Source organism: Lithobates pipiens, unplaced genomic scaffold, assembly GCF_037356315.1.
Source record: "Lithobates pipiens isolate NorthernLeopardFrog02 unplaced genomic scaffold, aLitPip1_a1.2 Scaffold_16, whole genome shotgun sequence".
NCBI lineage: Eukaryota > Metazoa > Chordata > Amphibia > Anura > Ranidae > Lithobates > Lithobates pipiens.
Genome location: NW_027507748.1, coordinates 23,955,884 through 23,974,594, shown reverse-complemented (window position 1 = coordinate 23,974,594; position 18,711 = coordinate 23,955,884). Strand labels below are relative to the sequence as shown.

The 18,711-nt window shown below is 40.8% G+C and overlaps 1 protein-coding gene and 1 long non-coding RNA gene across 2 annotated transcripts in view; both read left to right on the top strand.

Annotated features, from left to right (window-relative positions):
* Positions 1-6,256: 6,256 nt before the first annotated feature.
* On the top strand, positions 6,257-7,146 carry LOC143984223 (uncharacterized). Its single transcript, XR_013274726.1, has 3 exons — positions 6,257-6,393; positions 6,697-6,830; positions 6,974-7,146. It is a non-coding gene; the product is annotated as an uncharacterized LOC143984223 (long non-coding RNA).
* An 8,502-nt stretch (positions 7,147-15,648) lies between these two features.
* LOC143981676 (uncharacterized) overlaps positions 15,649-18,711 on the top strand; it is a 69,466-nt gene continuing 66,403 nt past the window's right edge. The window contains exon 1 of the mRNA XM_077479680.1: positions 15,649-15,874. Within this exon, the coding sequence (XP_077335806.1) occupies positions 15,778-15,874 (97 nt within the window). The 5' untranslated portion in view covers positions 15,649-15,777. The remainder of the gene's footprint in view (positions 15,875-18,711) is intronic.

The following is an 18,711-nucleotide window of genomic DNA, read 5'->3' as shown; positions in this document are numbered from 1 at the left end:
TGAGTTGTCAGTCCGCCCCTGCCTGCCATCCAACATTTGTTGGCGGAAAGTCCGACAACAATTGTCCGATGGAGTGTACACACGGTCGGATTTACCGCCAACAGCCGGACATCGAACATTTCCCGTCGGAAAGTCTGATTGTGTATACGAGGCTTAAAGAGAAACAGTACACTCCCTTAAAAGGAAAATAAGGAACTGTCAACCAGCATTCTACTCATTACTTATGACTTTCAGTTCCGGATTCATTTTAGACATAAAGTCCTAAAATATCCCTCACCAGATAAGGTGCTGAGTCACTGATATTTATTTAAATAGAAACTGACGCCAAACATCCATCAATGTAGCAACTCATAACAGTATCTCTAAGGGCAAATACTTTCTTTTTTAGTTTTGTATGGAGTAGGGATGGGTTAGAACCCCTCTCAGATTTGTATAGCTGACTCTGTCTCTGCCGGGTAGATTCACGGTGATCATCAGGGAGCATGACTGGAAATGCAGGGAGATCTTCCCATGGGGATACAGAAAGCAAAACAAAACAGTTTTTGTGTTGTACCTACTCTATTCAAAGCTAAAGAAAAATGTTGGCTTTAGAAATATTTAAATTAATTTAAATTGAATAAATCCTGCAAAACTCCAAATGGAGATATTTCATTTGGTGCAATTATCAAAATACACATATATGTCAGTTAAAAAAAATATATATATCTGAAGTGTATATGTGTGTGATAAATCTATGTGTGTGTGTGTGTGTATATAATGGTGGCTATATATATATATATATATATATATACACATACACACACATACACACACACATACATACATACATACATACATACACACACATATACACACACATATATATATAATATATATATATATATATATATATATATATATACAGTATCTCACAAAAGTGAGTACACCCCTCACATTTTTGTAAATATTTTATTATATCATTTCATGTGACAACACTGAAGAAATGACACTGCTACAATGGCTACAATGTAAAGTAGTGAGTGTACAGCTTGTATAACATTGTAAATTTATCTGGGGCTCCTCTGGCCATGCAGTACATGTAGTACTGCAGTGTGGGATGTGTCCGGAGGGACTGGGAGGTATCCAGGACCACCCTGGAGCACAAGTGGCTGGCATTTTAGGCCGTTCGTAAGTATGAGTCATTGGTAACTCGGGTGTTCATAACTTGGGGACTGCCAGTATGAGAGAGTGAGAGCGATAACACCAAATTTAGCACACCTGCTCCCCATTCACACCTGGGACATTGTAAAACTAACGAGTCACATGACACCGGGGAGGGAAAATGGCTAATTGGGCCCAATTTGGACATTTTCACTTAGGGGGTGTACTCACTTTTGTTACCAGCGGTTTAGACATTAATGGCTGTGTGTTGAGTTATTTTGAGGGGACAGCAAATGTACACTGTTATACAAGCTGTACACTCACTACTTTACATTGTAGCCAAGTGTCATTTCTTCAGTGTTGTCACATGAAAAGATAGAAGAAAAGATTTACAGAAATGTGAGGGGTGTACTCACTTTTGTGAGATACTGTGTGTGTGTGTGTGTGTGTGTGTGTGTGTATATATATATATATATGTGTGTGTGTATATGTATATCTATATCTATCTATATCTATCTATATATATATATATATATATATATATATATATATATATATATATATATATATATATATATATATATATATATGTGTGTGTATATCTATATCTATCTATATAAATATATATATATTGATTAATAAATATATAGAAAATGTGTTATAAGATATCTTAAGATAGAATTTGAGTATAAATGAGATATGTTTGCGTATAAAAATGTGCTGCGCTGCAATACAAATAAAGTAAATCTAGCAAAAATAATAAACTAAACAGTAAGGTGAAAAGCCCAAAAGTGATAAATTGTCCAAAATGTGAAATTCAGGTGCAATAGCAAAAAAAAAAAAAATGATCGCTCTTCAAAGACACCTCTTCAAAAGTGCTCTACCACCACCACACAGAGACCTAAACCTGCTCCAGCAGAACAATAAGAGTCTAAGATTATAAAGAATGATACCATGCTCATATACAGTGGATATAAAAAAATTTAATTTAAACGTAAGGAATCTGAATTATCTAAACACATTGAGAATTATACTCTTGAGATAATCCGTCTAAAACAAAATAAACTCACACGTGACAGTAATTCCTACTCGAATGGTTCGGCATACAAATGGCCAGCAGATGGAAAAAATAAAAATAGGTTTTTTAGAGCATCACGTCCCTCTAATAGGAGGGACTATAATGACGATGAAACCAGATCCAGTGCTTCATCAACTTCTTTTCCCTCCAATCATTCCACAATTTATCGGGATTTATCTGGAGACAGACTCCCAAAGAGGAGAAAAAGCGATTCGGAGGGCGCCGCTATGGCAGCACCCAACCAACACCTCAGCACCCCTTTACCATCCCGCACACATCCTATTTCTAAACAAGCTCCTGTTCGTCCCTTAACGATGTTCCATCACCCACCACCACCCCCACCACTCATCACCCCCACTCCTATTAACACATCTTTGTCTATTTCTACTTCCAGTAACACTTCTATGTCTACCACCCTCACGTCTTCTTTCACAAAATCAGCCCCTCTCACATCATCCCTACCCATCACTAACACCAACGACATTATTATTTCACCTAGTGGTGCTCCCCTACCGGCGGACCTCCGAATCGCCCCTATTTTTTTAGGGAAAGAATCTCCCCAACCACCCAATATTTAACTCAATCTCCTTCTATTAACCCAGAATCTAGCTCAGGGATTGAACTGTCTATTGTCAATTTATCGTCTTATGCCCTTACTAGTCATGAACTTGATGTTCTGAAACTAGGACTGACCTTTTGTCCCGATTCAAGCTCGGACAAATTTTCTCTGATAAAGGATATACATTTATTCGCACGAAAATTGATATTCAGAACCCTTTTTCATAAGCCTAATCAATCCACTGTACAAACAAATACATTAAAATCCACCAATGAGGCAAATATTGCTGACCAACAAGCCCTTTCTAATTTGATGGATTTATGGGAAGAGGGCCAAGTACCCCCTGATGATGAGATGATTACCTCCCCCACTGGCTTGTCGGCACAGTCAGTTTCTTTTCCCCCTCTAGAAATGTTTAAACCTAAGTCAAAAAATTTTCCACTCCTAAACACAAATCCCAATATCTGGGCTTTTACCCAACAAGTATGTCAGGCAATCGAACAGATTCATTTCCCATCGACCAAGAAACATAATCTAACGCAAAACCAATTGACGGCATTAAAACAACTCAAAACTAATCCAAATATAGTCATAAAACCTGCGGACAAAGGTGGAAACATCGTAATTATGAATACCTCACAATACCTCACTATGTGCAATAAGATTCTTCAAAATTCTGATTGGTATCGACCAATTTCTGTGTCTCTAATTTCTCATTTTGACACACAATATCGTTCGATCATCTTCAATGCATACAAATCAGGTATCATAGATAAAGGCACATGGGAATTTTTAAATATCAAATATCCAAAAGTTGCTACTTTCTATGCCCTTCCTAAGGTGCACAAATCACTAACTGACCCTCCGGGACGCCCTATTATTTCCAGCTGTGATAGTTTGACAGAAAATGCGAGTAGTCTTGTAGATAAACATCTCACACCGCATGTCATTTCCCTTTTTTCTTATGTGAAGGATACTATCGATCTTCTAAAGATACTCGATGGTATCAGCCTACCGGCACAGTCCTGGCTGGTCTCCATCGATGTGGAATGTTTGTATAATGCTATACCACATACCAAAGGTTTACAAATAATACGCTCCTATCTGCAAGAAAGAGGCTCAAACTTCTTTGCTTATAACGAATTTGTTATGAAGCTATTGGATTTTATTTTAAAGCACAATGTGTTCCAATTTAATCAATCCCACTACCTCCAGGTACAGGGGGTTGCGATGGGGACCAAATGTGCCCCATCGTATGCCAACCTGTACCTGGGGGGGTGGGAAAAAGACACCTTCGCGCGTGAAGACCTCGTTCCTTTTCTAAACAACATCACAGCCTGGTACAGGTATATCGATGATATTTTATTTTTTTGGTCAGGATCGGAATCAGATCTATTGTTTTTCTTTAATTTACTCTCAGTGAATCCATTCAATTTAAAGTTCACGTTAAATTACAGTCAAAATTCTATCGAATTTTTGGACCTGACTATTAAAATCGATGCCACCGGACATTTATATTCTGCCCTATACAGAAAGCCCACTGCTGGCAACACGGTCTTGCATGCGACAAGCTTTCATCCAAAACCTCTCCTTAAGAGTATCCCTTATAGCCAACATTTAAGGGCCAAACGCAATTGTAGTACTGACTCGGACTTCAAGATCGCAGCCAATGACTTATATAAAAGACTTAGAGCACGGGGATACAGTCATGTATCTTTGAAAAAGTCATATAATAGAGTAAAAAATAAAGATAGGACTTCCCTTCTCTTCTCTAAAAATCAAAAAAATTTGGATAATAAAGTACGTATTATTACAAAATACTCTAACCAACATCATTCTTTCCGTGCTATAATTCAAAAGTTTTGGCCGCTTCTAAAAGCTGACCCTATTGTCAACCAGTATATAAATGATGTACCATCAATCACCTATATGAGACCTCAATCACTCAAGGACAGCTTAGTCAGAAGCCACTTTCAGGACTCTTCAGGGGAAACTAAACTTAAACAGCCTGGTACTTATTCATGCGGGCAATGTGACATGTGTCCCTATATATACAATTCTCGAAAGATCAGACTACCAAATGGCAGTTTGTTTGTTCCAAAATTCCACGTCACATGTTCCACTCCAGGCGTTGTATATTTAGCCCAATGCCGCTGTGGAGGATTTTACGTTGGTAAAACCAAAAGACTATTCTCTATCCGTATAAAAGACCACATCAAACCTATTCTCAATAAAAAAATAATCACAGCCATAAGCAGGCATATCGGCATTCATCATGCTTTCGATCCCAACTGGATCAGATTCACAGCCCTGGCCCATATACCTCTAAACTCACGAGGTGGCTCAGTGGATAAGCTTCTTTTACAAACTGAAGCCAAGTGGATCTTTACCCTAAAAGCTACAAAATATCCTGGTTTTAATGAAAATATAAGCTATAGATCTTTTTTATAGCTAACTTTTGTTTGTCTGTTTCATGGACCCTCCTGCCTCAGCTGTGAGCCCCCGTGGAGCCTGGTTTCAAGAGAGAGAAGTGATATCCTTCCCCCTTTTTGTCCATCCTTCCCCTTTCCCTTCCCCTTTCTTCCCCTCCCTTACCCCATTCCCAACTCGTTATGCTTTATTATTATTTATTTATTTTTATTTTTATTTTCTTTATTGCCATGTCTATGTCATATTTAAAAATATTTTTGTATATCAACTAATGTCATTTCTAATTATTATTGTTTCACATGTACTATATGTTTCTTGATGTCTCGCTTTGCTTGGCCCAAGATGGGTATCATGGTTTGCACACTTAGGGATCTCTGTTGCTCTCTATGAGTCCCATCCACATTGAGGAGCTTTGCTTTTTCCCTTCTTCCCTACACCGCATTCCTAAGCCTTACTATTCTGTGGTATGGGACTGGATCCTTTGCTTTCTTCTCCCCTGGCTCCAAGTATGTAGGGGCATATGGACACCCAAGGGCGCCGCTGGGTTATTTCCCCAGGCGGCTCCCGACTTGAGGTGGACAGGGGCATGTAATCCCCTTTGGGTTAGAAGCCATGACAATCGCCGCTTTATCTGCCCCTTGTGCTGGCCTTTTTCTTCCCGCCCCTTTTTAGGGCGGACAGCCAGCGCAGCCCCATCTCCATCAGCATTCATCCAAACGAACCTCGTGTCAGCACTGAGGCATTATGGGGCTGGTAGTTCAAATGTCGATTCGACAGGCTTTGCACATGCTCACTGTCTCCACCTATGGCTGTCCGCATCGAGCCGGTGACGTCAGACGCCGGCTCGATGGATGGGGGATTTAAAAGGCAGCGCTGTCATTTTACCTGTACTGCAGGTTCAATACAGACATTGCCGCTACGTTGACTCTTCCTGTTTGGTAAATATACTTTCTCAGTTGAACTCTATACTGCTGTAACACCTTTTTTTACCCACATACACTTACTTATCCTTCCTCTTATTTGTTTGTAGGTTCAGCAAGCTTAGAGTGGCAGCTTAGTGCTGCACTCTGTAGCTTACAAAACACTACAATGAATCGATTGATTTTTTCATTGTGATCTGTTGCACTTGTACTGCATCAATATTGTTACATGGAATTAATCCTTTCATCTTTGACTATTACTGCAGGTAAAAACAATTTTTACTCTCTTTTACAGCATACTAGTTATATATATCCCAAACAGCTACTACTTACAACTTATATATAAATCAGGCTTAATCCTAATTATAATTACAATCAATTGTTTCACTCCTTTAATAATCAGTATTTCTTGTCTTAATATGGAGGCATTTTCTTCAGCCCCAATTCCCTCCTATAATTGAGGGAATGATATCGTTTACCTTTTCTGTTACAATGTAACACTTTTCAATGTCTGTATTGGATTTGCAAACTTAGTACTTATCTCTGGATTCTGTTTTTGATCTTTGTAGCTCCTGTCTACCTCCATCTATGCCCTTCATTGGGCTGGGGTGTTTTTAGCACTTGATCCTGTCCCACAATTCTTGCCACCTATTCCACCATCTATTGGCTTGTGTGTTGCGATGCTGGGAATGTATATACCTGGGTAAGCATTGTACCTCCTTGGACTAAGCACATTGAGACTAATTTCATATTAAAATGTCCTGTATTATATGTGTATTTAATTGTACGGCATATATGTACATTCTGTACTCTTAAACCCTTTCTTTACGTTTATGTTATTGTTAGTTGCATACTCCCCTGAAGAAGCACAAACGCGAAACATGTCGGGAGGAAATATGATCAGTCTCAGCAACTAACACTTTCAGGATCCCCTATACTCTATGTCATGTATTTTTTTGTATAATGAGTGTATTTGCTATTTTTGTCTTTACAAAATATTTTTAATACATTTCTAAATATTAAAGCTATGAATTCTTTTATAAGAAATCTCTGTCTCTTTATAAATTGTACCGTATAAAAATCCCCTGCTTCCCTTCTTTCCTATCTTAGGATACAATATTAGTGGATATAAAAAGTCTACACGCCCCTGTGTTAAAATGTCAGGCTTCTGTGATAAAATATTTCCGAATTTTTTTCCACCTTTAATGTGACCTATAAATTGTACAAGTCAATTGAAAAACAAACTGAAATCTTTTAGGGAGGAGGGGAGTAAAACTAAAAAAATTTAAATAATATTGTTGCATAAGTGTGCACACCCTTTTTTAACAGGGGGATGTAGCTGTGTTCAGAATTAAGCAATCACATTCAAACTCATGTTAAATAGGAGTCAGTACACACCTGACATCATTTAAGGTGCCTCTGAATAACCCCAAATAAAGTTCAGCTGTTCTAGTAGGTCTTTCCTGACATTTTCTTAGTCGCATCCTACAGCAAAACCAATGGTCTGCAGAGAGCTTCCAAAGCATCAGAGGGATCTCATTGTTAAAAAGGTATCAGTCAGGTGAAGGGTACAAAAGAAATTCCAAGGCATTAGATCAGGCATATCCAGAGTCCGAGCAAAGAGGAAAAAAACTGCACTACGGAGTGAGAATGATATTGGTCGGAAGCTGCAATTCAAATGTACACCAAAAATACACAAAACGGAAAAAGTAAAAAAGAGAACTGCGCTAACCTCAAATGCCCAAAGTGAATGGGATATGTGTATGTGCTAAACCCACAGTATGAGCCTTAGTGTCTTAATGTCTCTAAGGCCACCTCAAAAATATAGTGCATACTGTTATATATACAAATATGTAAAATTAAATACAAAGATAAAACACAAGTGCGTGTCAATGATGTGAATCACCCGAACACAGTACAGATTGTGTAGATCTCTGTGCATATACCCCTAAAAATAAAGAATAAAAGTTTTCTTAAAACTGAAAAAATACATAAAATAAATTATCAAAATTTTTTTTGAAACACTCTATGTAATGTCCATATAATTATATGCCAAGCTATTGCTATAAAGTGTCCATATGGTAAATAAACACCAGTGAAGAAAAACTTTGTATGAAGAGCTGAATTGGAAGTGCACAAATTAATAATCTTCTCCAGGAATATAATGTGCTTTTCCCATCGCCAAATGAATGAATTGGCTCCTTACCAGATCCAAGCGACCCCCCCCCCCCCCGTTACAGAGGGTCACCACAGGCAAAAACAATCAAAGGATATCCGGGTAACGGTTCCCCCTCAGGCGATCCTGAATCTTTCACACAATAGGGCTCTGGACGACGTAAATTATTACGAAGCGCGTAGGGCGGTGCGAACGTGTCGACGTCACCCCAGTCGTGTTCGTTCGTTTTAGACCAGGAAGGACGGGTTGGTCTCTGCGTTGGCGTGTGTCCGGCCGGTGCACGCTTCTGTTTTGAGCCTGCTTTTAAAGTCTTTTATGTAAGTGTATACGTTTGTTTTCTTGCAAATTAAAATCATTGGTTTTACACTATCTGGAGCCTATGTTTTTCCCTATGTGATACCACGTTGAGTTGGGAGTGATATGTGGAGCAACAGCCAGAGCCCTATTGTGTTGTGTTGCAAAGCCCTATTGTGTTGTGTTGCAAAAACAACACTGCACGAGTGGCCTGGGATTTTATTGACGCAGTACTAAAGAGTATAAGCATACTACCCCAGATGAGAGCTTATATTAATGCGCTTTACTCCAATCCAACAGCACAAGTTTGAGTCAATGGCCACCTGTCGAATGCCTTCAACTTACGCAATGGTACAAGACAAGGATGTCCCCTATCACCGCTACTCTTTGTCCTCACATTAGAACCCCTACTGAACAAAATTAGATCCAACCCAGACATTAAGGGTATTGAAATCCAAAACCGTACGTATAAAGTCGCTGCCTTTGAAGATGACATGCTCCTCTTTCTTTCACAATCCCATATTTCCCTACCCAATGTCATTCAAGATCTTGAACTCTTCCAACTAATATCCGATTTTAAAATCAATCATTCAAAATCTGTAGCCCTTAATACCTCACTACCCTCAAGCTCAGTAGACTTATGTAAACAAAACTTCCTATTCTCTTGGGCCATACAAAATATAACATACTTGGGAATTGAAATCCCAAATAACCTAAATGATCTCCTCAAACTGAATTTTTTTGCCTATTTTTAAGGAAACTCAGGAGGACCTTTAAAAGATGGAACTCTTTTAACAATAAAGACAATGCTACCTAGATTTCTTTACACTATGCAAACAATTCCTATAAGCCCTTGTACACACGGTCGGAGATTCCGACGGAATGTGTCCGATCGGACCGTTTTGTCAGATATTCCGACTGTGTGTGGTCTGCATCGGACTGTTTCCGTCGGAGTATCCGACGGACCAAATTTTCCAACTTGTTGGTAACATTTTCCGACAAAATGCTCCGATCGGACATACTCCGATCATGTGTAGAGAATTCCGATCAGACAAAGTGCCACGCATGCTCAGATCAAATTCCTACATCAAAGCTATTGGCTACTAGCCTGAACGTAGTCCCGTCGTAACGAAATCACGTCATCACCTTCTGAACGTTCGGACATTCCGACAACTTTGTCCGACCGTGTGTATGCAACAGTTTCGGACAAAATCCGACGGATTTGGTTGTCGGAATGTCCGACCGTGTGTACAAGGGCTTAGACTACCAACATCCCTCTTTGCTTCCTTCCGCAAAGCTTGCTCCACCTTTGGGCTTCAGCGGACTTTTTCAGCGTGCAGTCTGGCGGACTAAGTATTTCGGAATTTCCGTAATATTGTCCGTCCAACTTTGGTTTCAGCGGACAGTCCACTCGTGAGTAGGCTAGTTGGACGGACTAAGTATGGCACATGCTCAGAAAGGATTTACACGGCGAAAGGTTGCATTGCTGTGTATTGGACATCCTATTTCTAGTCCCGTCGTACGTGCTGTACACATCATCGCGCAAGCTTTCGACGGACTGTTTGTTCATCGTGTGTGGTCAAGTCCGTTCATTCGAAAGTAGGACGGACTGTCCGTCGGATTGTCTGACGGACTTAGTTGGCCAGACAGTCCGCCCGTGTGTACGCGGCTTAAGAAACTTTTTGACCAGAACTGAAACAGCTCACCTCTGGACCAGAACTCCCACAACTTTAGAGGACTTATGCAGAAAAAAATGCCCACAAAGACATAACATATCGACCCTCTATAACTCACTGTTTATGAATAGTTCTGAGTTCTCCATCCCGTCATGCCAAGCCTGGGAACAAGACCTAAATCTATCTCTGTCTGACGAAAACTGGGAAACCATCAACACGTACGCACACAAAGGCTCACTAAACGTTGCCACTCAAGAGTGTGGCTTTAAGATAATGTCACAGTATCCATAATTATATCATGGGTTCTATCAAAGGGCTGAGATATTGATTTACTATTTTCTATTATAATATGTTCATTATGTCTGTGTCTATTTTGGACATACTGCTGGCAGTTATCTGTATTATGTGAGATATTTTTCTATTATGGTATTAATTTTTATTATGAAATATTGTATGGTACTTTTGATCATGAGACACTGTACTAATTATGTTTTATTTTTTATATATTTTTGTACCATTGATCTAATTAATATACTGCATGTATCATGTTGTTTCCATGGTGTACCATATTATTGATTTAATTAACCACTTTCAGACCGGACCAATTTGCTGGTCAAAGACCAGACCACTTTTTGCGATTCGGCACTGCATCACTTTAACTGACAATTGCGCGGTCGTGCGACGTGGCTCCCAAACAAAATTGACGTCCTTTTTTTCCCACAAATAGAGCTTTCTTTTGGTGGTATTTGATCACCCCTCCGGTTTTTATTTTTTGCGCTATAAACAAAAATAGAGCGACAATTTTGAAAAAAACGCATTCTTTTTTACTTTTTGTTATAATAAATATCCCCCAAAAATATATAAAAAAACATTTTTTTCCCTCCGTTTAGGCCGATACGTATTCTTCTACATATTTTTGGTAAAAAAAAAATCGCAATAAGCGATTATTGATTGGTTTGCGCAAAAGTTATAGCGTTTACAAAATAGGGATAGTTTTATAGCATTTTTATTAATAATTTTTTATTATTTTTTTTACTAGTAATGGCGGCGATCAGCGATTTTTATTGTGACTGCGACATTGTGGGGGACCCATCGGACATTTTTGACACATTTTTGGGACCATTGTCATTTATACAGTAATCACTGCTATACAAATGCAGTGATTCCTGTGTAAATGGCACTGGCAGTGAAGGGGTTAACCAGTGGGTGGCAGTGTAGGGGTTAAGTGTTCCTAGGGGCGTGTTACTAACTGTGGGGGGGTTGGGCTTTCATTTAGTGAACACTGATCTCTGCTCCAATCACATGGAGCAGAGATCAGCGTCACTAGTTGCTAGGCAGAATGGAGAAATGTTGTTTACACAGCATTTCCTCCATTCGGCTGCTCCGTGAGATGATCGCGGGGATGCCCGCGGCGATCGAGTATTAGCTATGTTTATGATAAACGCTGCAAGACACTGTATCCCTTGCCATTGGTGCTCGAATACATTACCATCAAAGAAAGAGTGGTTTCCGGAGAATCAACCCTATAGAATCCATAGAGGAACTCATAAGTACTTCACAGGAAAAAATAACTAACTTTACCTCAACATGGCTCAATTGGCTAGAATACAAAGGCACTCAGGCTTATAAAGCTTCCATAACGTAATAAATTAACGATTTCTTGGTCTACAGCTCATAAGAGAAGGTTCAGAAGGATAAGGAATACATGCCAGACAAAAATCAAACCTGCCCCCCCCCCCCCCTTCCTTCCCCATTTTTTTTTTCTCTCCTCTCTCCCACCTTCCTCGGTCATTCCCTCCCTCAGAGAAACATTGAAGTAATCATATGTATGTTCCATATGAAAATGATTAGATACCAATTGAATTGATACCTTACTGTATTATTATGACACTGTATACATCCATTACTATACCAGATTATATTGCATTTTGAAATTTTTTACAAATACCTTATGTACCACATATAAGCAACTTTAAAACTGTATTATTGTATTTTGTTATTTTTGCTGTTCGATCAATAAAAACCTTTTGTGAAACAAAAAAAAACAAAAAAAACAACACTGCACATCACCAAAAGAACACCATACCCACCGTGAAACATGGTGATGGCAGTGTCATGCTTTTTGGGGCTGTTTTTCTTTAGCTGGAACAGGGGCCTTAGTCAAGGTGGAGGGAATTATGAACAGTTCCAAATACCAGTCAATATTGGCACAAAACCTTCAGGCTTCTGCTAGAAAGCTGAACATGAAGAGGAACTTCATCTTTCAGCATGACAATGACCCAAAGCATGCATCCAAATCAAGAAAGGAATGGCTTCACCAGAAGAAAATTAAAGTTTTGGAATGGCCCAGCCAGAGGCCAGACCTGAACCCCATTGAAAATGTGTGGGGTGATCTGAAGAGGGCTGTGCACAGGAGATGCCCTCTCAATCTGACAGATTTGGAGTTTTTTTTGCAAAGAAGAGCGGGCAAATATTGCCAAGTCAAAATGTGCCATGCTGACTCATACCCAAAAAGCCACCCCCATTTTCATGGACAGAACAACAACCCTCCTGCTAGTAGATGGAACCTTTTTGCCAAATTGTTTCAAGCTCCTGGTTGTAGGTCATGACTTTTCTGGCCATAGGCCTTAATATTCCAGAATAAAGGAATGTCCACATATGAAATATATTTTCCGCACTTCCCCATAACTTCTCAAAAGATGGTCGTCTTTGGCGTGGAACGCCACACGCGGGAGCGGACGTTCTGTAATTGTCATTAGGTGTAGAACACCAGCACAGAATTTGTAAACCATCTTCCCTTATCACTTCTTCTCTTTGGGAAGACCACAGAGTTGGGACCACTGTATGTCAGGTAGGTAGGTCACTGTGTGTATGTATGGTAGGTCAGTGTATGTCAGGTAGGGCAGTGTATGTCAGGTAGGTAGGTCAGTGTATTTCAGGTAGGTAGGTCAGTGTGTATAGGTCAGGTAGGTCAGTGTATGTATGTATGTATGTATGTCAGGTAGGTCAGTTTAGTGGTCAGCATTGATGGGCACTGGTAAGCCAGGCAGCAACAAGCAAGTGAGCTTACCCCCCGCCACACAACCCCACCGCCCAGCCAAAAAAAACCACTCCACTAGAGCCAAGAGCCCCCCCACCCCTGCCCCCCATGCCAGTCTGGGACTTCGGGCTGAAGACCCTGGTCATTTTGCCACCTAGCAACACCCCTGCCTGGAAGGTACAGGAGAAGCCGTTGGCTCTTAATTCATTTGGTTTTAGCAATTAACCCCAATTTGGAATTCAAGTCTGATACAGAAAAGGGGACTTCAATTCCAGTCAACATTGCCGTGTAAGAAGGAAACCCCCAGAATCCAGTCCATGCAGTTGCTATGGGGCCCGAGGGTGGGAAGGGGCCCCCCCATTAGGGAGGTTGTCTCATGTCTCCATTTTAGAAGAGCTGGGATTTAAATGTTATGGCCCGTACACAGGATCAGACTTTCAGCCAACAAAACCGTGGACTTTTGTCTGAAGGGTGTTGGCTCCAACTTGTCTTGCATACACGCGATCACACAAATGTTGGCCAACAATTACGAACGTGGGAACCCGGTGACCTACAAGACGTATGACGAGCTGAGAAAAATTATGTTCAATAGCCAGTGGGGCTCCTTCTGCTTGATTCCGAGCATGCGTGAGCTTTTGTGTGTCGAACTTGTGTACACACGATCGGATTTTCTGACAACAAAGTTTTGTTGGCGGAAAATTTGAGAACCTGCTCTCAAACATTTGTTGGCAGAAAGTCCGACAGCAAATGTTCGATGGAGCATAGGCACAGTCAGACTTTCTGACAACAAGCTCACATCCAACATTTGTTGTCGGAAAATCAGACCGTGTGTACGGGGCATTATTCTTGTGTTGTTTGGGGAGATATCTCGCTAATGAAGCCAGCAGGAAATTTCCGACCCTCTTCCACCCTTCTTCTCCACCCTTCTCCTTCTCCACTCTTCTCCACCCTTCTCCTTCTCCACTCTTCTCCACCCTTCTCCTTCTCCACCCTTCTCCACCCTTCTCCTTCTCCACCCTTCTCCACCCTTCTCCTTCTCCACCCTTCTCCACCCTTCTCCTTCTCCACCCTTCTCCTTCTCCACCCTTCTCCACCCTTCTTCTTCTCCACCCTTCTCCGTCTCCACCCTTCTCCGTCTCCACCCTTCTCCTTCTCCACCCTTCTCCTTCTCCACCCTTCTCCTTCTCCACCCTTCTCCTTCTCCACCCTTCTCCTTCTCCACCCTTCTTCTTCTCCACCCTTCTCCGTCTCCACCCTTCTCCGTCTCCACCCTTCTCCGTCTCCACACTTCTCCGTCTCCACACTTCTCCGTCTCCACACTTCTCCGTCTCCACACTTCTCCGTCTCCACACTTCTCCTTCTCCACACTTCTCCTTCTCCACACTTCTCCTTCTCCACACTTCTTCTCCACACTTCTCCTTCTCCACCCTTCTTCTCCACCCTTCTCCTTCTCCACCCTTCTCCTTCTCCACCCTTCTCCTTCTCCACCCGTCTTCTCCACCCGTCTTCTCCACTCTTCTTCTTCTCCACTCTTCTCCACCCTTCTTCTTCTCCACTCTTCTCCGTCTCCACCCTTCTCCGTCTCCACCCTTCTCCTTCTCCACCCTTCTCCTTCTCCACCCTTCTCCTTCTCCACCCTTCTCCTTCTCCAGACTTCTCCTTCTCCACACTTCTCCTTCTCCACACTTCTCCTCCCTTCTCTTTTTCCACTCTTCTCCTTCTCCACCCTTCTCCTTCTCCACCCTTCTCCTTCTCCACCCTTCTCCCCCCTTCTCCTTCTCCACCCTTCTCCTTCACTCTTCTCCACCCTTCTCCACCCTTCTCCACTCTTCTCCACTCTTCTCCACTCTTCTCCTTCTCCACTCTTCTCCTTCTCCACACTTTCTCCTTCTCCAACCTTCTCCACACTTTCTCCTTCTCCAACCTTCTCCTTCTCCACACTTTCTCCTTCTCCACACTTTCTCCTTCTCCACCCTTCTCCACACTTTCTCCTTCTCCACTCTTCTTCTTCTCCACCCTTCTCCTCCCTTCTCCTTCTCCACACTTCTCCTCCCTTCTCCTTTTCCACTCTTCTCCTTCTCCACTCTATCCTTTGGGATTTTATTGCTAAAATTTAAATTTCTTGGAAAATGCAAAAAAGTAAAAATAAAAAAAATAATAGTAATAAATTGCTCACCCATCCGCCGTACCAAATATGAACATGAACAGGGTGGTGGTGAAATAGTTAACCCGAGCCATCTAGCTGTCCATCTAGCTGGCTGTGTTATATGCGGTTCCATGGAAGATATTTATGATTTCACTTCCCCTTGTGGGAATGTTTCACAAACTAGCTGAGTTGAGTCGCTGTAGATGTATTTCTGTGATAACATCGGGCGGTAAAAAGTTTAGCAGAAGAAATAAATAAACACCTGCCCACTTCCTCCCTGAGATTGCTGTAGAAGAGAGCTGCCGCGTGACGCTCCAGATGCCAACCGAGCCATACAACGATGAGGTAGCAATGGTGCTCGGCGTTCGGCCTCCACTGAGGATCAGCACCGTCCTGCATCTACTGTTCCTGGCAGGTAAGTCCAACCTAGGGGGGGACAAATGGGCCGAGGTCTGGACACACTGCAATTTTTTGTTGGGTTTTGCTTATGTGGATTGCTGAAAAACCTCCAAACGTTCTGAGATAAGAAAAAATGCCTATTGGTATAACCACTTCCCACCTGCCCTATAGCAGGTATGCTAGGCATCGGGCGTGAGGGCACACCGCCTGTGGCCCGCTCCCTCTGTGATTCTACACAGCGGGAGCACATCAGTGGGTCCTGAGGACTCGCCGTCCTCCGGCACCCGCTGATCGTTCGCTACAAAGGCTGATTGCCATTCTGTCAGTACAGAAGGCATGGATCTATGTCTTCCACTAGTAAAAGCATCCCTCCCCCCACTACACTAAAACACTGGCTAGGCACACATTTAACACTTTGATCGCCCCTGATGTTAACCCCCTTCCCTGCCAGTGTCATTAGTACAGTGACAGTGCATTTTTTTTTTTTTTTTTAGCGCACTGCTCACTGTATTAGTGTCAGTTAGGCCCCTTTCAGCCTCGTGCGACTAGTTGTGCAACTAGCGATTATTTTCATAATCGATTAGTTGGCCGATTTATTGATTCGATTAATTGGTTAATAACCTTAAAAAAAAAAAGTGTGGCGTATAATTTAGTTAATATGTAAAGTTAAAAAAAGGCAATTTATTCTTAAATATCTCCATGCAGTGGTAAATATAAATAACCAACTATATGGTTAGGCCCCTTTCACACCGAGGTGGTTTTTTCAGGCATTACAGCGCTAAAAATAGCGCCTGAAAAAAAACCCGCCCCTTTCACTCCAGTGTGAAAGGCGGAGGGCTTTCACACTGGAGCGGTGCGCTGGCAGGACGGTGAAAAAAGTATAACCGCTCCTACCCATTGAAATCAATGGGGCAGCGCGGCAATACCGCCAGCAAATCGCTGCTACAGCGGCGCTTTGCGGGCGGTTTTAACCCTTTTTCGGCCGCTAGCGGGGATTAAAACCGCTCCGCTAGCGGCCGCATACCGCCGCTAAAACGACGGTAAATCGCAGCTAAAAATAGTGGTGCTTTACCGCCGACGCCCGCACCGCCCCAGTGTGAAAGGGGCCTTAGGGAGCAAAATATCGACTCCAGTCTGAGAATAACAGACAGAAGAGATATACTGTATATACTATTAGAGGACATATAAACTGTATATACTATTAGAGGGGATATATACTGTATATACTTTTAGAGGGGGTATACGCTGTATATACTATTAGAGGAGATATATACTGTATATACTATTAGAGGGGATATATACTGTATATACTATTAGAGGGGGTATACTGTATATACTATTAGAGGGGGTATATGCTGTATATACTATTAGAGGAGATATATACTGTATATACTATTAGAGGGGATATATACTGTATATACTTTTAGAGGGGGTATACTGCATATACTATTAGAGGAGATATATACTGTATATGTTATTAGAGGGGATATATACTGTATATACTTTTAGAGGGGGTATACTGCATATACTATTAGAGGAGATATATACTGTATATGCTATTAGAGGGGATATACTGTATATACTATTAGAGGAGATATATACTGTATATACTATTAGAGGGGATATACACTGTATATACTATTAGAGGAGATATATACTGTATATACTAGTAGAGAGGATATATACTGTATATACTATTAGAGGGGATATACTGTATATACTATTAGAGGAGATATATACAATATATACTATTAGAGGGGATATAGACTGTATATACTATTAGAGTGGATATACTATATATACTATTAGAGGGGATATATACTGTATATACTATTAGAGGCAATATATACTGTATATACTATTAGAGGGGAGATATACTGTATATACTATTAGAGGGGATATACTGTATATATTATTAGAGGAGATATATAATGTATATACTATTAGAGGGGATATACTGTACATAATATTAGAGGGGATATATACTGTATACACTATTAGAGGGGATGTATACTGTATACACTATTAGAGGGGATGTATACTGTATATACTATTAGAGGAGAGTTACTATTAAAGGGTGAATCTGGTAACTGTCATCAGACTCAGATCAATCTTTAAAAAACAAAAAACAAAAAAAAAAAACAATGTTTTTCTTCAAAAGAAAATGTCATTTTAAGAACATTCATTCTATTTTGTAATCGTTGGGGTCAAATAGACGTTCATTTTCGACCACGGTGATGGGGAAATTTCAGTCATTCAGAAATTTCAATTATTTTAAAAACGGAATGTTAAAAACAAGTGAAAATGTCAAACATTCTTTCATTCAGCGAATGTACAAAGATTTTTCGTCTGAATATTCTCGTCTGAAAATGTAGCCGTGTGGCCGGCATAAGGCAGGTTTCCGCAGTGCTTTTCGCTGTGCATTTTGATTTTTGCGCACGTGATTTTGCTGTGATTTGTGTTTTTGCATTTTTTTTTTTGTCAATTTGTTGTCGGGTAGATAAAAAAAACACAAATTGCTGCAAAAACGCATTCCGTGCCCGACCCTTTCCAAATTCGCAGCGGCTGAAAAAAGCAACAGATGTGAACGTGTCCCATAGGAAACCATGGAAATGAACCGTAGTGCGTTAAGCACAAAAAAACACAGAGATGTGAACCAGGTCTAAGATGTTTAGTAACATAATGGGGCTAATAAAACTAAAAATTAGCCCTTTATAGTACAAAAAAAAAGCAGATAATCACTACTGTGAGGGGTTAATTTCTTTTTTTACTGTAGAACAATGAAAGTAATACCTACAGTAGCGATTATTTGCTCTTTTTGTACTATAAAGGCCTCATTTTAGTTATTTTTTA